This window comes from Gobio gobio (genome assembly GCF_949357685.1).
Source record: "Gobio gobio genome assembly, chromosome: 25".
NCBI lineage: Eukaryota > Metazoa > Chordata > Actinopteri > Cypriniformes > Gobionidae > Gobio > Gobio gobio.
The window spans coordinates 37,539,934-37,557,013 of NC_137121.1; the positions used below are offsets into that span (position 1 = coordinate 37,539,934).

General features: G+C 40.3%; 4 protein-coding genes across 4 annotated transcripts; all 4 read left to right on the forward strand.

Moving 5' to 3' along the window:
• Nucleotides 1-9,845: 9,845 nt before the first annotated feature.
• LOC307121843 (histone H1-like) lies at nt 9,846-10,463 on the forward strand (the record flags this gene model as incomplete). The annotated part of the gene is made up of 1 exon (XM_079809602.1): nt 9,846-10,463. The coding sequence occupies one exon, from the start codon at nt 9,846-9,848 to the stop codon at nt 10,461-10,463; it is 618 nt and encodes a 205-aa protein (XP_079665728.1).
• A 1,105-nt stretch (nt 10,464-11,568) lies between these two features.
• On the forward strand, nt 11,569-11,955 carry LOC307121853 (histone H2A; the record flags this gene model as incomplete). The annotated part of the gene is made up of 1 exon (XM_079809611.1): nt 11,569-11,955. One exon carries the CDS (start codon nt 11,569-11,571, stop codon nt 11,953-11,955), a length of 387 nt encoding a protein of 128 aa, XP_079665737.1.
• An 858-nt stretch (nt 11,956-12,813) lies between these two features.
• Nucleotides 12,814-13,224, forward strand: LOC307121846 (histone H3.2; the record flags this gene model as incomplete). Its single annotated transcript, XM_079809604.1, has 1 exon — nt 12,814-13,224. The coding sequence occupies one exon, from the start codon at nt 12,814-12,816 to the stop codon at nt 13,222-13,224; it is 411 nt and encodes a 136-aa protein (XP_079665730.1).
• Nucleotides 13,225-14,104: 880 nt separating this feature from the next.
• Nucleotides 14,105-14,479, forward strand: LOC307121857 (histone H2B-like; the record flags this gene model as incomplete). Its single annotated transcript, XM_079809615.1, has 1 exon — nt 14,105-14,479. One exon carries the CDS (start codon nt 14,105-14,107, stop codon nt 14,477-14,479), a length of 375 nt encoding a protein of 124 aa, XP_079665741.1.
• Nucleotides 14,480-17,080: the final 2,601 nt, after the last annotated feature.

Sequence of the window (17,080 nt, forward strand, 5' to 3'; positions counted from 1 at the left end):
ACCAGATATGTTGAATGAAGACCAGGAGTCAAGAGTTCGATTAATTAAAGAAATTTACTGAAGAATAGTTTGCAGTTTCATCAGCAGAAGCCAGCGTCAGAGTCTCTAGTGGAATCGCAGGCCAGACTCTAACTCACAGAGAATTTTTCCCCACCAGTTATACTGGTTACAAGGACATTGATTACATCAACAATAACAGATGGCCTAAGCCTTAATTCGCTACGGAGACCTAAAAGTCTAAACATTTGTCACACATGTATAGATATGCCGGAATGGCGTAGTTTAGTCGGGATGCTCGTCACAACATCAATCCCACAAGGGTAAGATTGGCCTTATACTGTCTGTGAGATGAATCAATAGTTTGTTCTATTAACAATCTGTTACAAAAATAAATTCTGAGAACAAAAACATTGTTGCATATCTCAAATTAATGTAAAATGCTAAGAGTTTTAATTAGTTTTACTTGCACAGATGCTCGGTTCACTCACATAAAGTGATATATATATAATGTATATATTAGTGACTGCTTGATTGTTTGTCTTATGAACTTTATCATAGCTCAAACATGATTGACACCGGTTTATACAAACCTCACGTCAAAGTCAAATATTTCAGTGCAATTATTTTTAAGCGCATTAAACTCAACATTTGTTGTTAGACTATGTAAACATTTAAGTAAAGTAGTGTCTGAGACTAGCGAAACATAATTCAATCATAATTATGATTAGAAAGTCTGTTATGGCACACATTTTTAATGTAAAATATCTTCTGCTTTGAGGCGATGTTGTTTTCCGGCCCTTTCCATCATTCAGCACATCCATCTGTTTAATGACATGACAAAACTGTTGGGTTGACAAATCACACATTTAGATTAAAATATGCATTTTCATGCATAATAAAGTTTAAGAAAGTCAAAGTCACATCCACATTATGGAGGACCCAAGGTTTCCCAGCAGAACATTGCCCAAAGCATCACTGCCTCCGCCGCCACGCCTTCTTCCCACAGTGCAGGGAATCCGTGGTCCAGATCTGATGCTCACGTGCCACTGTTGGTGCTCTGGGCGGGGTCAGGGGTCAGCATGGGCACTGGTCAGCGGCTGTGCCGCCCCATACACAACAAACTGAGATGCTCTGTGTATTCTGACCCCTTTCTATCAGAACCAGCATTAACTTCTTGAGCAGTTTGAGCTCCAGTAGCTCGTCTGTTTGATCACACGGGCATCAATGAGCCTCGGCCGCCCATGACCCTGTGGCCGGTTCTCCACTGGTCCTCCATGACCCTGTGGCCGGTTCTCCACTGGTCCTCCATGACCCTGTGGCCGGTTCTCCACTGGTCCTCCATGACCCTGTGGCCGGTTCTCCACTGGTCCTCCATGACCCTGTGGCCGGTTCTCCACTGGTCCTTCATGACCCTGTGGCCGGTTCTCCACTGGTCCTTCATGACCCTGTGGCCGGTTCTCCACTGGTCCTTCATGACCCTGTGGCCGGTTCTCCACTGGTCCTTCATGACCCTGTGGCCGGTTCTCCACTGGTCCTCCATGACCCTGTGGCCGGTTCTCCACTGGTCCTCCATGACCCTGTGGCCGGTTCTCCACTGGTCCTCCATGACCCTGTGGCCGGTTCTCCACTGGTCAGACCGGGAACACCCCACAAGAGCTGCAGTTCTGGAGATGCTCTGACCCAGTCGTCTAGCCCAGTGGTTTTCAAACCCTGGGTCACGACCCAAATGGGTCGCCAGGATGACTTAAAGGTCCCATGGCATGACATTTTCATTTTATGAGGTTTTTTAACATTAATATGAGTTCCCCTAGCCTGTATATGGTCCCCAAGTGGCTAGAAATGTTGATAGGTGTAAACCGAGTTCTGGCTGTCTTTCTCTGCTTTTGAGAAAATGAAAGCTCAGACGAGCCGATCTGGAATCTTCCCTGTATGTCGTCATACGGGGAACAATCACCTCCCCTTCCTCTGCTTTACCCTCCTAGAGAATTCAGAGAAAATGGATTCAGTTTATCAGTTGCGATGTCAGCACAGGCTTTACAATCAGACTTTACCATATGGATTCGACAGCACCGCCACAAACAGTGAGTAAATGTGTTCATTAATGCCTGATCTGTAATCAGTGATTTCTGATGTGTAGCTAATCATTCAAGTTCACTCAGACTTTCTTTCTAAATCGTTTAATACGGTCGGTCCCGCCGCTGACCATCTGTGCCAGTGACTAAAACGATCAACTTCACATCGTTTCTGTTTGTAGCATGAAACAAATCCGTTATTTAAATAATTAAACTACAGAAAGCGATCAGAGAACACTCTTTATAATGTTCGGATCTGTCAATCACACGTCGCAAGTGTATCTGCACACTTGCCCAAACTGCCGTTATAATGGATGACGCTGTTATGCTGCACAGCGAAGCTCTTACTGTATTCCTGTTGACGTCGTGTTTGCTGTTAGTTGTGGCGAAAGCATTTTGTGAGAGAAATAGCACTGCAATCAATGCTCATCACTGCAGCCGTTCATGTGATTGAACGGCTGCCCCTTGAAATAGAGCATTCAAGCCAGACGGCTAATATCAGGATAGAAAAAATGCCTTTTATTTCTAAATTATGACATTTTTTAATGTAAAAACCATACGAACAATATAAGTACACCTCAGAAAAAAAAAAAAAAAAAAATCCATTCATAAAATCAGTCTAGGACTATATAAGAGGAATAAATAACCCAAATATATTTTACTTAAATAATTAACAGATAAACAAAAAGAACGAAAAAACTGCGACTGAGCTGGTGAGTCTGGTTCATTATCGTGAGGCGCGGCGCTCCTCAAACAAGTTCAGTGGAAACCAGACGACTGAAAGCACATCTTGTTTTCTTTATTTTACAATAGCACAATGTAAGTAAACACTTTGCAATTTTGAACGATGTCCAACTCTTATTATCTGTATGACCAAAATGACGGAGTATTTTATGTTTCCTCTGTTCGATCGTGCGGGCGCCATACGCGCACACACAACATATTCCAGCATTGCACACTTGATATCGCAGCCTGTTCATTATCAGCGTAAAATAATCAACCTAACATATAAAAAGTTACACAGCTCAGTTAAATAGTCAGTAGTAGCCTACAATTCGTGCCATTCAGCGTGAGCTCCGCCGCTGTGGTGTTTCCAAGCACGTGTGCGCATGTGAAGAGGAAGATTTTTCCATCAGTATTGGGACGAGAGTGAAGTACAAAGGCTATAATAAATAATGGTTTAGCATCCAAATACATTGCAGATATGGAAACATTTGGGTTCGAATGAGAGAGGCTAGTTGAGCCCAACGCTGGTTACTTTGAGTTTTTCATTAAATGATTTTGTTTTGGCTTTATAGTTATAACCTACATATATTTTTAATTCTTGATCTGTTCTGAATACCGATTTGTTGTGGAGTGAGGGGAACTGAAATAACCGATAGATATGTTTATAATGTTTGTAGTATAAATTATTTTGCTTTATTTACTTGTATTATTTCTGAATGCAATCAAATGCGACTTAAATGATTTTAAGTGATTTACCAGTTTTTTTCTCTCTATCAAAAACATATATATATATATTTGTAGTATATTTTGAAGCATGCAGCAAACGATTAATTGGTAAAAATTTATGTTGGTTAACGGTTAACCGGTTAATTAGCGTCCCGCGATTGTGTGGAAAAGTGCTGAGCTGAATTTTTGTGCCATCTAGTGGTTTAATGGAGAATACAGTCAAATGGCCCATTGTATAGTATTCTTATACTTGGCTTGACTTGTTTGAAAAACAGCTTCGCTCTTAAAAAAGTTTGAAAACCATTCTAGTCGTCACAATCTGGCCCTTGTCAAACTCGCTCAAATCCTTACGCTTGCCCATTTTTCCTGCTTCTAACACATCAACTCTGTGGACAAAAGGTTCACTTGCTGCCTAATATATCCCACCCACTAACAGGAGATGAAGAGATCATCAGTGTTATCACCTGTCATAATGTTATGCCTGATCTGTGTACAACAATTACTGTAAGTGATTTTGTTTTTCATTTTTGTTGGGTATCAGTAAAGACTCTCTCTAATGTATATATTCACTTTTCAATTATGAAATTTATTTTAGCAATCCTAATCAAGGTTTTTATCCTTAGGCCTTGTTGTTTTTGACTTTCCCTTTGAACGAAAGTTGGAAAAATGAAATGGCATCATATAATAAAGCCCTCATCCACTTCTTTAGAGGGAAAACCCACTCTAGTGTCACCTGATATATCAGAAGAGTGGACATTGAGAGTAGATGTGATTGTTAAAGTAATGTTTAAAGTTGAAGAATTAGCTTGAAGAATTAGCTCTCTGCAATGTTTTACATCTAAACCCATCACTGTAAAAAATCACTGTAAAAAATCGCTGTAAAAATACGGGACATTTTGTACAGTAATTTACTGTTCTTCAAAAATACAGCTGAATACTGTAAATGAGGCAGAATTTGACGAGCAAATTAATAACGGTAAGCTACCGGATAATACAGTATTTTTTTTATTATAGTCACATGCTTGAGCCTGCTCACAACCCATAGGAAAATCACAAAGCATCAAATCCCATCAACAGGCGTGCAACCAAAAAGGATTTGCATTACATTTAACTTTTAACATTACATTTTTGGAATATTTTATTATGAGAAAGAAGAATAAGACGACGATTAAATGAAGGAAGGCTATTTTCCCTCCGACTGTGACCCTGCCAGCACAGACCAGTGGATGGCGCTTCATCTGCTTGTGGCTTCGCCAATTTATCAAGGTAAATGCAAACTGAAAAAAAGTGTCACTTTGTGATATTGACTTGATTTATTATCAAATCGACGTCAGGTATTGGTCTTTATTTTAAAATTTGCACTAAACAGGGTTGGCAGCTTTTAAGATCAGGTTGGAGTGAGATTTCCCTTCCCCGGGGGAATCGATACTGAAAATCGATTTCAGTATCGATTCATAGCCTACTGTACATATAAGGAAATAAGGATATGTACATTATTAACATTTTAAAATTTCGCATTTAAAGAAATCTAGTGTTTCATCATATCTAAATATTTATTAAAATGCAAAATGCAAAACTGCAATACTTTTTTGAGCAACTAGATTAGATACATGTATATTGATTAAAGAGCCATAAAGGCACCAGTGGGTAATGGCATTACAAATGGAAATTATTATTTTTCGAGCCACAAAATGACTCTAATTTGCCTCTTTGAATAATAATTCTCTAATTTAATCTTATTACTATACTAATTGTAATATAAATAATACAAATATTAGAAGAAAAATATTTTAAGTGGTGATTAATTGACAATAATTATTGCACAATTAGTATTTAGTACCAAAAGATCTCCTCAAAATATTCAATAAATATTATTGAACTGAAATATAGAACATTTTTTTAATTGAAAAATAGTTAAGGTGTATGGTCACATTTGACCATCAATGAGTATGAGTGTGACCAATTAGTATGGAATACCTGAGGGCTAAATACAATAAAAAACATTAACATTAATGTTAACATTGTTGCATCTCCATTACTCTCCATTATAAAACGATCCTGTATGGTTGATGTAATAATCAATGCACACTATGCTGTACTGTTTACCAAAACTTGCTGCAAACACCTGTAAAGTGGAGTTGTGGTGTATCAAGCCATTAAAATGTATTGACACAGCGCTAGAAGTATTGAGAGCTCCGTGAAGCTCGTGACCGCGCGCGCCACCGGGAGATGAGAGAGCATGCCGCAACTCCGTTTTTCAACGCCTCTGGCTTTAACTGTTATGCCATATTAGCGCCAAAACGCTATTTATTGTTTGAATTTCGCATTAAAACTTAAAAAAAATGTAAAAGCTTAGACATTGTTTAATATCAAAATCAGGTTTGGCAATTTGGCGTGAGATTCAGTTGGGCAGCGTGAGAGCGTGAGACAGAGCCTGAAAGCTTGAGTGTCACGCCAAATCCGTGAGAGTTGGCAACCCTGACCAAAGCAATGAGGCTAACAGTTACTTCTGGCAGTTTCTTCTCTGTTTTACACAATACCATTTCTTGAGAGATTATAGCTTAACATAATTGTCTGTTAAAATGGTAAGATTATTTTTGATGTGGAGGTTTGTGGATTGTAGTATAAAAATGATAACCTGCAACATGTGCTAAGACCTGCAGCAATGCATTAGCCTATGCTAGTTACATTGTTTTTTGCCAAATGCAAAACTTTTTCTACGTTTTCAGCCATCAAGTGTCACACATAGAGGGACTCATACTCTGTGCTGATCAAGTTTTGCGAAGTACTATTCCAAATGTTTAGTATTTCGATGATATCGATTTTGATCTTGATTCATTATCAATTCATATGTATATAGCCTACTGTACATATAAGGAAAAATAACACTATTTTATACCTTAGCACTATTTTAGCACTATTTTAAACGTTTCTTGGGTTAAGTTATATGTGCTCGCATTCATTAATATTCACTTGTGTGTGCTTATATAAGTCTCATTAACAGGGGCGTAGCACAAAATCCCGGGCCCTATGCATAGGCAGTCCTGATGGGCCCCCAAATGTTCCATGTTAAAATATATCCCAGACTTTTCAAGGGCCCTCTCTGCCCTTGGGGCCCTGGTAATCAGTACTGGTTTGACCCCCAGTCCGACGCTCCAGATCATTAAAAATATTAGGATGTAAGTTATTAAAGTTTCAAAATTTCACATTTAAAGAAATCTAGTGTTTGGTCCTATCTAAATATTTATTCAAATGCAAAACTGCAATCCTTTTTTGAGCAACTACAGTAAATTAGATACATTTTACATTAGATATATTTATTAAAGAGCCATAAAGGCACCTAGTGGGTAATAGCATTACAAATGAAATTTTTTATTTTTCTAGCCACAAAATAATTCTAATTCTAATTTGCCTCTTTGAATTGGAATTCTCTATATTAACCTTAATTACTACACCAATTGTAATATAAATAAGAAAAATATTAGAAGAAAAATATTTTAAGTGGTCATTAATTGACAATAATTATTGCACAAATAGTATTTAGTACCAAAAGATCTCCTCAAAATATTCGATAAATATTATTGAACTAAAATATAGAACATTTATTTAATTTGACCACCAATGAGTGAGTGTGAGCAATTACTAAGGAATACCTGAGGGCTAAATACAAGAAAAACATTAACATTAATGTTAACAATGTTGCATCTCCATCATTCTGAGCCTGAAAGCGTGTGTCTCACGCCAAATGCGTGAGAGTTGGCAACCCTGCACTACATACTGTTTTTCTGTTCTGCAGATATATCTGCCACTGCAGCAGATGTTGAGTGCACCCTGCAAGTCCACAACTGATACTGCTGCGTAAGTGTCACATAAGCAAGGCATGGGGTATAAAACATTAAAACAGTATAGAACAGACTACTTAATTGCTCTCTTTCTGTATTCAAAGAAGATATTTTAAAGAATGTTGGTAACCAGACAGTTGACAGCAGCCATTGACTTCCATTGTTATCTTTGCTCCTAGTCAGTGGGGTCTGGTTACCACCATTCTTTAAAATATCTTCTTTTGTGTTCAACAGAAAAATGAAACTCATACAGGTTTGGAACAACATGAGGGTGAGTAAATGATGACAACATTTTCATTTTTGGGTGAACTATCCCTTTAACACTGCTGACAAAGTTATATAATGTTGTCTATGATACTCAGGTCTCATTATGCCTTAGAGCAAACTTACTGCCATAATGGCAAATTTGAATGCAATGTGTTTTAAATGTCTAAAGTGGAATTCATCTTTATACCTCACCTAATATATTATATTATATTTTTGTGTAATTACATTGTAGACGTTCTATTGGTGTGAACCCCGAAAGGGAGGCTTGTGCAGAAAAAGGCAACAACTGTCAATCTTCATGTGGCCACCCTCTTAAAAAACCCTCATGGAGTGGGGCTTTATTTAATCAGGTTTAATCAGCATTGAGTTCTGCAAACCAGATGTTTACATAAAGTCACAATATTATGATCTGTTCAGGCCAGTCTCACTGGTGAAGCAAAAATAATGTCATTCAATGAATGGATTTGATGTTATCAGCTTTAATAAAAGCATGTTTTAGAGTCATCTTTTGTTTGAGTCATTTGTTTGCCAGCAATTTCCAGTGTTTTTTGTTTTAGAATGCAAATTTAAAACCATAAATTTCTCACATTTTACAGTATATAACACAGTACATTTTATAGTAAACAAACCGTTTATGGAGATTACAGTAGGAACACTAAAATAACAGAATAACGGGAGCGAAACACCTGACAGTATTATACTGTGCAGCCTATAGTACTGTAATATGTTTTACAGTATTAAACTGTTGTTTTAGATTACAGCAGGTCCACTGTAAAATTACAGCATTCTACAGGTAAATTAACGGGGAAATTTGTTGTGTGTGAGCGATTGGAAATCATCCAGCCATCCATTCTTTATACCACTTGTCCAGCCTGTTATTATTTTGTCCACACTGTTTTACAATAATTTCATACATTCAGCAAAAACATACTAATAATTCAGTGACAATGATAATTTACTGGAGTATCAATAATGCAGAAAACAAAAACACCTTTCAGGCATTTGTAAAAGAAAATGCGGTAAAATGATGCGGTTGTGAGAAAGTCAGAGCAGTTCACACACAATATTCATATTTTCTGATAATGTATTAACTGATATGCTTTTAAAGGGACAAAGAATGAATTTGAATCATATTTGAAACTGTAGTTTTTGTCCCTAACACGGTTGATCTTCCATTAATTTATTTTGTTTAAAAATGTATTTACCTGAGCTTGACCAAAATAATTTTTCAAATGTTTTACATCAGCCTATCATATACAACATTTCTTTTTTAAAAAATGAGTTTGATTTTCTACATTTTATGAGGGCAAAAGGCACCAAATCCCAGGAATGAGCCGCCAATCCCAGCGGTGTAACCCTGAACACACTCATTCTCTTGATCTGTGTGTTTGTTCAGGGTTAGAGCTGAACTATATTCTGACTAAACCACAACATCTGTGCAAAAATATAAGTAAGTGCATGAACAACTCATTCAGATGAGCTTTAACACAATCCTCATTCACATGAGCTTTAACACAATCCTCATTCACATGCCGAAAACTGAGATGAATCAGAGATGAGGAGAAACAAATATGATGATTTAGTTCAAACATTAAGACTTGAGTGATCATGTGTATTTATTATTATGATTATTGTTATTATGAGGACAGATCATCTGCTGGTCAGACAAGAGAGTCCCAGAGAGACTCGGATCCTCCAGATGTTTGTGTGCTTCAAGCCGCCCAAAACAGCAGCTGTATGAAAGCCTCCTCACGCCCTCACTGAGGCTGATTTCATTAAAGTCTCTTTCAGACTGTCTGCTGAACACACAGAGACGCGTTTGGGCTTTTATCCGCTTTTACACTTAAACTATCCATCAGATTCACACGCGGCTTTCCCCCGTGGCTGATGCTCGCCTTGGGTTTGATCTGATGGAGGCGAAAGAAACATTTCCTCTTGGCGTGTTTTAGTCTCTAATGAAAGCCCAGAGCCTCTGCTCGGTGTTCACTTTGTTTTGACGGTGACAAACTATTTCACCGCTTCAGTTTTGCCCCAAATGTGAGAGAAGAAAACACACGCGTGAGGGGCTCGAGGACGCGCACAGACACCGAGCGGGCAGGTTGAGTCCATAAGGTTCTCATGTGTTATTGAAGAGCGCAGCGACGCGCGAGCGCCAGTCATTGCTGAACCCAGACAGCGCTTTTACAGACTTTAGATCCGATCAGAGAGAGAGATGGCAGAAACCGCCCCAGCCCCGGCTGCTGCCGCCCCGGCCAAAGCGCCCAAGAAGAAGTCCGCGGCGAAAGCCAAGAAAGCGGGTCCAGGCGTCGGCGAGCTCATCGTCAAAGCTGTGTCTGCATCCAAGGAGAGGAGCGGCGTGTCACTCGCCGCCCTGAAGAAAGCGATCGCCGCCGGCGGCTACGACGTGGAGAAGAACAACTCCCGCGTCAAGATCGCCATCAAGAGCCTGGTGACTAAAGGCACCCTGGTGCAGGTCAAAGGGACCGGCGCCTCGGGCTCATTCAAGCTCAACAAACAGCAAGCCGAGACCAAGAAGAAGCCCGCGGCCAAGAAAGCGGCTCCTAAAGCGAAGAAGCCCGCGGCCAAGAAACCCGCCGCCGCCAAGAAGGCGACGAAGAGCCCAAAGAAGCCCAAAGCCGCCGCCAAGAAATCGCCCAAGAAACCCACCGCCACAGCCGCTAAGAAGGCGACGAAGAGCCCCAAGAAGGCAAAGAAGCCAGCAGCCGCTAAGAAAGCCGCCAAGAGCCCCAAAAAAGCCAAGGCAGCGAAACCCAAGACGGCGAAGCCTAAAGCCGCCAAGCCTAAAAGGGCAGCTCCCAAAAAGAGGTAAATCTTTAGAAGTACAAACAAATAAAGTTTGTTCCCCAACGGCTCTTTTAAGAGCCACCCACTAACTCTGAAAAAGAGCAAATCTTGTATTTAAATGATTTCTGTGAATTGTGAAAATAAACAGTCAAGATGTGACTTGCAGCCACTTATACTCGTGCATATATAAACTATAAAATACTGAAATAAAAGGCCAGATTAAGTAAGTTGTATCACTAAAACATTTTATCCATAAAACAACACAGAACAGACACTCTTGACACAAACAACACCACACACAATAAATGCAGTGATAAAACTGATATTACAATAGAACTTACAACAGTATCAGAATATATATAATAATAATAATAATAATAATAGATATCATATTCCATGTTAAAAGTGTGCCCGTCAAACCCCAGTAACACTGATATGAATATATTATTCCAAAAGCTTGTTTAAATTATTTCAATCATCATTGATGATTACAGTCCAAATGGGATGTTTTATAACTCAGTACAGACAGAATATATTCACTCGACACTGCTGGAGGATTGTGACTCAATCACACACAATAAAGGCAGTGATAAAACTACAATATTACAAAAGGACTATAAAACTACAGTATCAGGAGATCAATGTGCCCAGAATATACAGTGTGTGAAAGTGTAGCACTAGAAACAGCGATTAATATCCATATCCCATGTTAAAGTGTGCGTGTCGAACCCCAGTAACACATCGAGAGTGAAGTAAATTATTTGAAAAGCTTGTTTAAATTTCACCATTTTGGTTCAAACATGTCTACACATATTAAATGCACACAGAAAAACCGCGTTGATAAATTAATATTAAGGGATATAATTCCCTTAAAATCTGTAATGCATTCATATACATTTATTTATATTCAAATATTTTAGTAGTTTCATCTATTTTTCTATTTTATTCCTCAAATACCTGTGCAAATAATCCCGCTAGAAAAGGGGGTTGAGCTTTGGAGGGAAGTTCAGTGATTGGTTGAAATCTCTTCAGACTCTAAACCAATGAGCGACTGGCACTCTCGTGTAAAAGACAGTGTGTGAAGGCACATACTTTTATTCTCTTAGTTTCAACCGAAGAGATTGAGAAAAATGAGCGGAAGAGGCAAAACCGGCGGCAAAGCCCGAGCAAAGGCTAAGACTCGCTCCTCCAGGGCGGGACTGCAGTTCCCCGTCGGCCGTGTCCACAGGCTTCTCCGCAAAGGAAACTACGCTCAGCGCGTCGGTGCCGGTGCTCCGGTTTATCTGGCCGCTGTGCTCGAGTATCTCACCGCTGAGATCCTGGAGCTGGCTGGAAACGCCGCTCGGGACAACAAGAAGACCCGCATCATCCCCCGTCACCTGCAGTTGGCGGTGCGCAACGACGAGGAGCTGAACAAACTTCTGGGCGGAGTGACCATCGCTCAGGGCGGCGTGCTGCCCAACATCCAGGCGGTGCTGCTGCCCAAGAAGACGGAGAAGGCCGCCAAATCCAAATAAACTCCCTCGAGTAACACACAACGGCTCTTTTAAGAGCCACACACTTTATCTGATTAAGAGCTTCTCTTTGGTGATGTTTATAAACCCTGTAAGGTCATTTGACTGAGTGTGGAATATATTTATCAAACCAGTCCAAAGTGATTGTTTAGCATCGACACAATAATAAGATACACAAGCTGTGCGTGTTTGTAATAATCTCATGATGACCCCATAATGTCTGTTTGCCCCCCAACCTATAATATTGATCTAATTATGTCTATTAAGCTCTGATAATGCATTGAATATTGTAATAGAGTATCTGAAATAAAAATCAATATGCAGAAATTATAGAAATTGATTAATGTTATTCTGGGGACACTAAATATTCAACTATACCCCTGATCAGCTTATTTCAATTATCATTATGTCATAATTAAGAGAAAATGTTGAAAATATGATTTGAAATTCATCTATTATTAGATACAAAGTCAAACATGTCATGCTGAGTCGTTGTGAGACTAACAGTTAAAATTAGGACATAAAAAAATCTGAGATAAAAAAAAATGGATTTAAAGTCAAATTTATGATTTAAAAAGTCTAAATTATGATTTAAAGGCCTAATATGAGATAAAGCTGAAATTACATTTTAAAATAAATTATGACCAACAGAAACCACTCGAGCGGGAAACCCTCCGCGTGTTTGAAAAGAGGAAACGCGCAGTCATTGGCTAGACGTCGCAGACGTCACACACTAGCCAATCACAAGCCTCGGCCCCTCGCGTCACTGTGAGCTCGCGGCGGTCCAATGCTATAAATTCAGGCGTGTGACGTAAACCATCATTTCCAACTCCAGCAGGACAGAGAGAAGTAACTCCAGCAATGGCCAGAACTAAGCAGACCGCCCGTAAATCCACCGGTGGCAAAGCCCCGAGGAAGCAGCTCGCGACTAAAGCCGCCCGTAAGAGCGCTCCGGCCACCGGCGGCGTCAAGAAGCCTCACCGCTACAGGCCCGGGACCGTGGCTCTGCGGGAGATCCGCCGTTATCAGAAGTCCACCGAGCTGCTGATCCGTAAACTGCCTTTCCAGCGGCTGGTGAGAGAAATCGCCCAGGACTTCAAGACGGATCTGCGCTTCCAGAGCTCCGCGGTCATGGCCCTGCAGGAGGCCAGCGAGGCTTATCTGGTCGGCCTGTTTGAGGACACCAACCTGTGCGCCATCCACGCCAAGAGGGTCACCATCATGCCCAAAGACATCCAGCTGGCCCGCCGCATCCGCGGAGAGCGCGCCTAGACCCGCAGCAAAACACAAAGGCTCTTTTAAGAGCCACCAAAACTGACCTGAATGAGGCACTTTCCTGTTTAAACACTGATTATGAGCAGAAAGTTGTGATACATTAGCACTTCCTGCCTCGATTATCTAGATAACTTTCATTATCAATTATTTCTCTTATCTTTTATTTTAAACTAATTTTTTTTCACAGTAAATTAGTGTTAAATACTATATATTTGAATCTCGTTCAGCAAAATCAGTTCAGTTCTTTTTTTTCCAAGTCATTTCGTTCATTTCAGCAGAATCAAATTAAAATGCATTTTTTCAACACATTTAGGACATTTGGAATAAAAAATAAACCATAAATAGTATGTAAATTCTGCAAAGAAAATTTGGCATTTCTGTTATTTTAAGATATTTTAATTTTATTCAAAATAGCAGTTTCAATATTTTATTCAGATAAGATAAGTGTCTATTGTTATGTAAAGTATTACAGGATCAAGAAAAAAAGGTCAAATGTCAGTGGGAAAGGGGCTTTTGTGTGGGAGGGAATTTCTGATACAAAATTACTTAATTCTAAAATGAGTTTTCAGATTACACTATCTTGCAGAATAGTCTTTTTAAACGTTTAAAACAAAAAAGAGCGGGAAAGGAACAAAGGAAATTGACTCGTGCGGGTTGTCCTTCAAACATAAAGCGGTAGGCGGGGCTATCATTTACCAGCCTGTGATTGGCCCTCCTTCCTCTCCTGATGTTTAGAGTGGTCCAATGAAATACGAGTTTTGGGTTCTGCCTATGAAAGCAGCCAATCAGAAGTATCCCGCTTCTCTTAGTAAATTAGCATACGTCGGTGAATAAAAGCCTCTGTCTCGCTCCTGAGCTCACATTGATCTTCGACATCATGCCTGAACCAGCAAAGCCCGCGCCGAAGAAAGGCTCCAAGAAGGCCGTCACCAAGACCGCCGGTAAGGGAGGAAAGAAGCGCAGAAAGTCCAGGAAGGAGAGCTACGCTATCTATGTGTACAAAGTCCTGAAGCAGGTCCATCCCGACACCGGCATCTCCTCCAAGGCGATGGGCATCATGAACTCTTTCGTCAACGACATCTTCGAGCGCATCGGCGGCGAGGCGTCGCGTCTGGCGCACTACAACAAGCGCTCCACCATCACCTCTAGAGAGATCCAGACCGCCGTGCGTCTGCTGCTGCCCGGAGAGCTGGCCAAACACGCCGTGTCCGAGGGCACAAAGGCTGTGACCAAATACACCAGCTCAAAGTGAGGCGACCTCTGACCTTACACACCCCAAAGGCTCTTTTAAGAGCCACACATCCTCTCAGTTAAAGAGCTTTTCCTGTTGTCATTCAGTCCAGCTCAACCGTCATTAATGTAGCGCAGCTGAGCACTAGTCGGTGGACCAGACTTCATCATTCAGACTTAAATTAGTCCTGGGATCTTTTAGTGCCTACAACACAACTGAACATCAAATTGTGTTTAGATGGTGGTGGAATAGACCAATACTGAGTGAATACCATTTTCTTAATCCTAGTTTCAAATAGGTGCTAAATTAAACCCTGAATTTTTAACATTCAATTAATTGCCAAAGTAAATTATCAGTTTCAACATACAATACGCTCTATCACAGTTTATTACTGATTCAGTTTATATAGAGGTCGTTATTTTGGAGGGATATTTTGGGCAGGCTCCGCCCCAACTGGGCCGGTCCACCCAATGGGTGACGTTTGCAACTATTCAAAATTAAACATTATTTTTTTTTAATCTTTTTTCAACATTGAATGTAAAAATACACATAATGAACTGTTGAGTGTGTGTTGGTCGATCTTTGGTGCCTTTACAAGGTTTCTCAGCTGAAGATGTTTTCCCAGTCCTGTTACCAAAACCATTGTCTATTAATTCCCTTCAAGAGAGAAGTGCTTATTTTAAAGAAATGGGTGGTTATGTTCAAATAATTAATATTTGTGACTGAAAAACACTATATGAAGACGAGGTGTATTTAAATAAAAAAAAAAAACAGCAATTTTTTCCCCATTTTACCGAGGCCTCACGTTTATCAAATATTTGTATATATCATTTAATTTTTTAAACAATTGTATAAATGATGGACCAAACCAAACTAAAAAACACACTGGGTTTTTTCTAAAGTAATATTTAGTAACAGGAATGAGTGTGTGTGTGTGTGTGTGAGAGAGAGAAAGTGTGTACATAGTAGTGATGTCCATTTATACTTCTGCGTCGAGTGTACGCCGTAGTGTACGCCGTAGGCTACGCGTGTAGCCGACGCCGTCGTGAGCATTTATACTTCTGCGCTGTTGTCTGCGTCAATGTGCAATTCCACATGCAGACACTAGAAGGCAGTGTCCTCTGGCATGTTGGTGTAATCAAGACAACAGCCGAAGAAGAAGCAGCTTGTTGTGTAGAATCTGTACATTCATGTCGGAGTATCAGCAGCAGTGAGAGAGCGGCTTTTCTTGCAGCTTGAGTTGTTGTATCTAATACAAATTAAGCATCTCTAGTTGATTAGTAAAGTTAAATAAGGCGATCTGGCGCTGGAATGCATTTGTGAAACTATGCGGAGCTCGTGGCCGCTGTTTTCAGCAGCGGTGGCTCAGCAAGCGATTGTTGTTGCGGAGACTTCATTCACGAAATATACCCTAATGTGTCCCTGTTCTTGATATACAATTACTGATTAACATCTTTGGTTTTAATGAGAAAATAAATAAACTATATTCAGCGGATCTATGTATTTATTTACTACCATAAAGAATCGCTGGACTGCAAAATAGTGTGTTATAGCAGACGTAAGGAACTATCATCCAATTTCTGGACACACACACACACACACTCCTATTGCAGATTTTTTATTTATTTATTGACCTGAGGGAAGGGTTCTGGCAGACCAATCACAGCGCTTGCGGTCCGCGTAGAATTGACGCGTTGTTACATTTTTGGAGAGGTGCGCGTCAGGCTACGGCGTAGGGTACGCCGTACCCTCTGCGTGCACTCGACGCAGAAGTATAAATTGGCATAGACGCGTTGGTTACGCCGTACCCTACGCCGTACCCTGACGCGCACCTCTCCAAAAATGTAACAACGCGTCAATTCTACGCGGACCGCAAGCGCTGTGATTGGTCTGCCAGAACCCTTCCCTCAGGTCAATAAATAAATAAAAAATCTGCGATAGGAGTGTGTGTGTGTGTCCAGAAATTGGATAATAGTTCCTTACGTCTGCTATAACACAATATTTTGCAGTCCAGCGATTCTTTATGGTAGTAAATAAATATAGATCCGCTGAGTATAGTTTATTTATTTTCTCATTAAAACCAAAGTTGTTAATCAGTAATTGTATATCAAGAACAGGGACACAATCAGTAATTGTATATCAAGAACAGGGACACATTAGGGTACATTTTCGTGAATGGAGTCTCCGCAACAGCAATCGATTGCTCGAGCCACCGCTAGTGAAAACAGCGGCCACGAGCTCCGCATGATTTCACAAACACATTCCAGCGCCAGATCGCCTTATTTAACTTTACTAATCAACTAGAGATGCTTAATTTGTATTAGATACAACAACTCAAGCTGCAAGAAAAGCCGCTCTCTCACTGCTGCTGATATTCCGACATGAATGTACAGATTCTACACAACAAGCTGCTTCCTCTTCGGCTGTTCTCTTGATTACGCCAACATGCCCGAGGACACTGCCTTCTAGCGTCTGCATGTGGAATTGCACATTGACGCAGACAACAGCGCAGAAGTATAAATGCTCACGACGGCGTCGGCTACGCGCGTAGCCTACGGCGTACACTACGGCGTACACTCGACGCAGAAGTATAAATTGGCCTTAAGTATGACACTGAAGCGT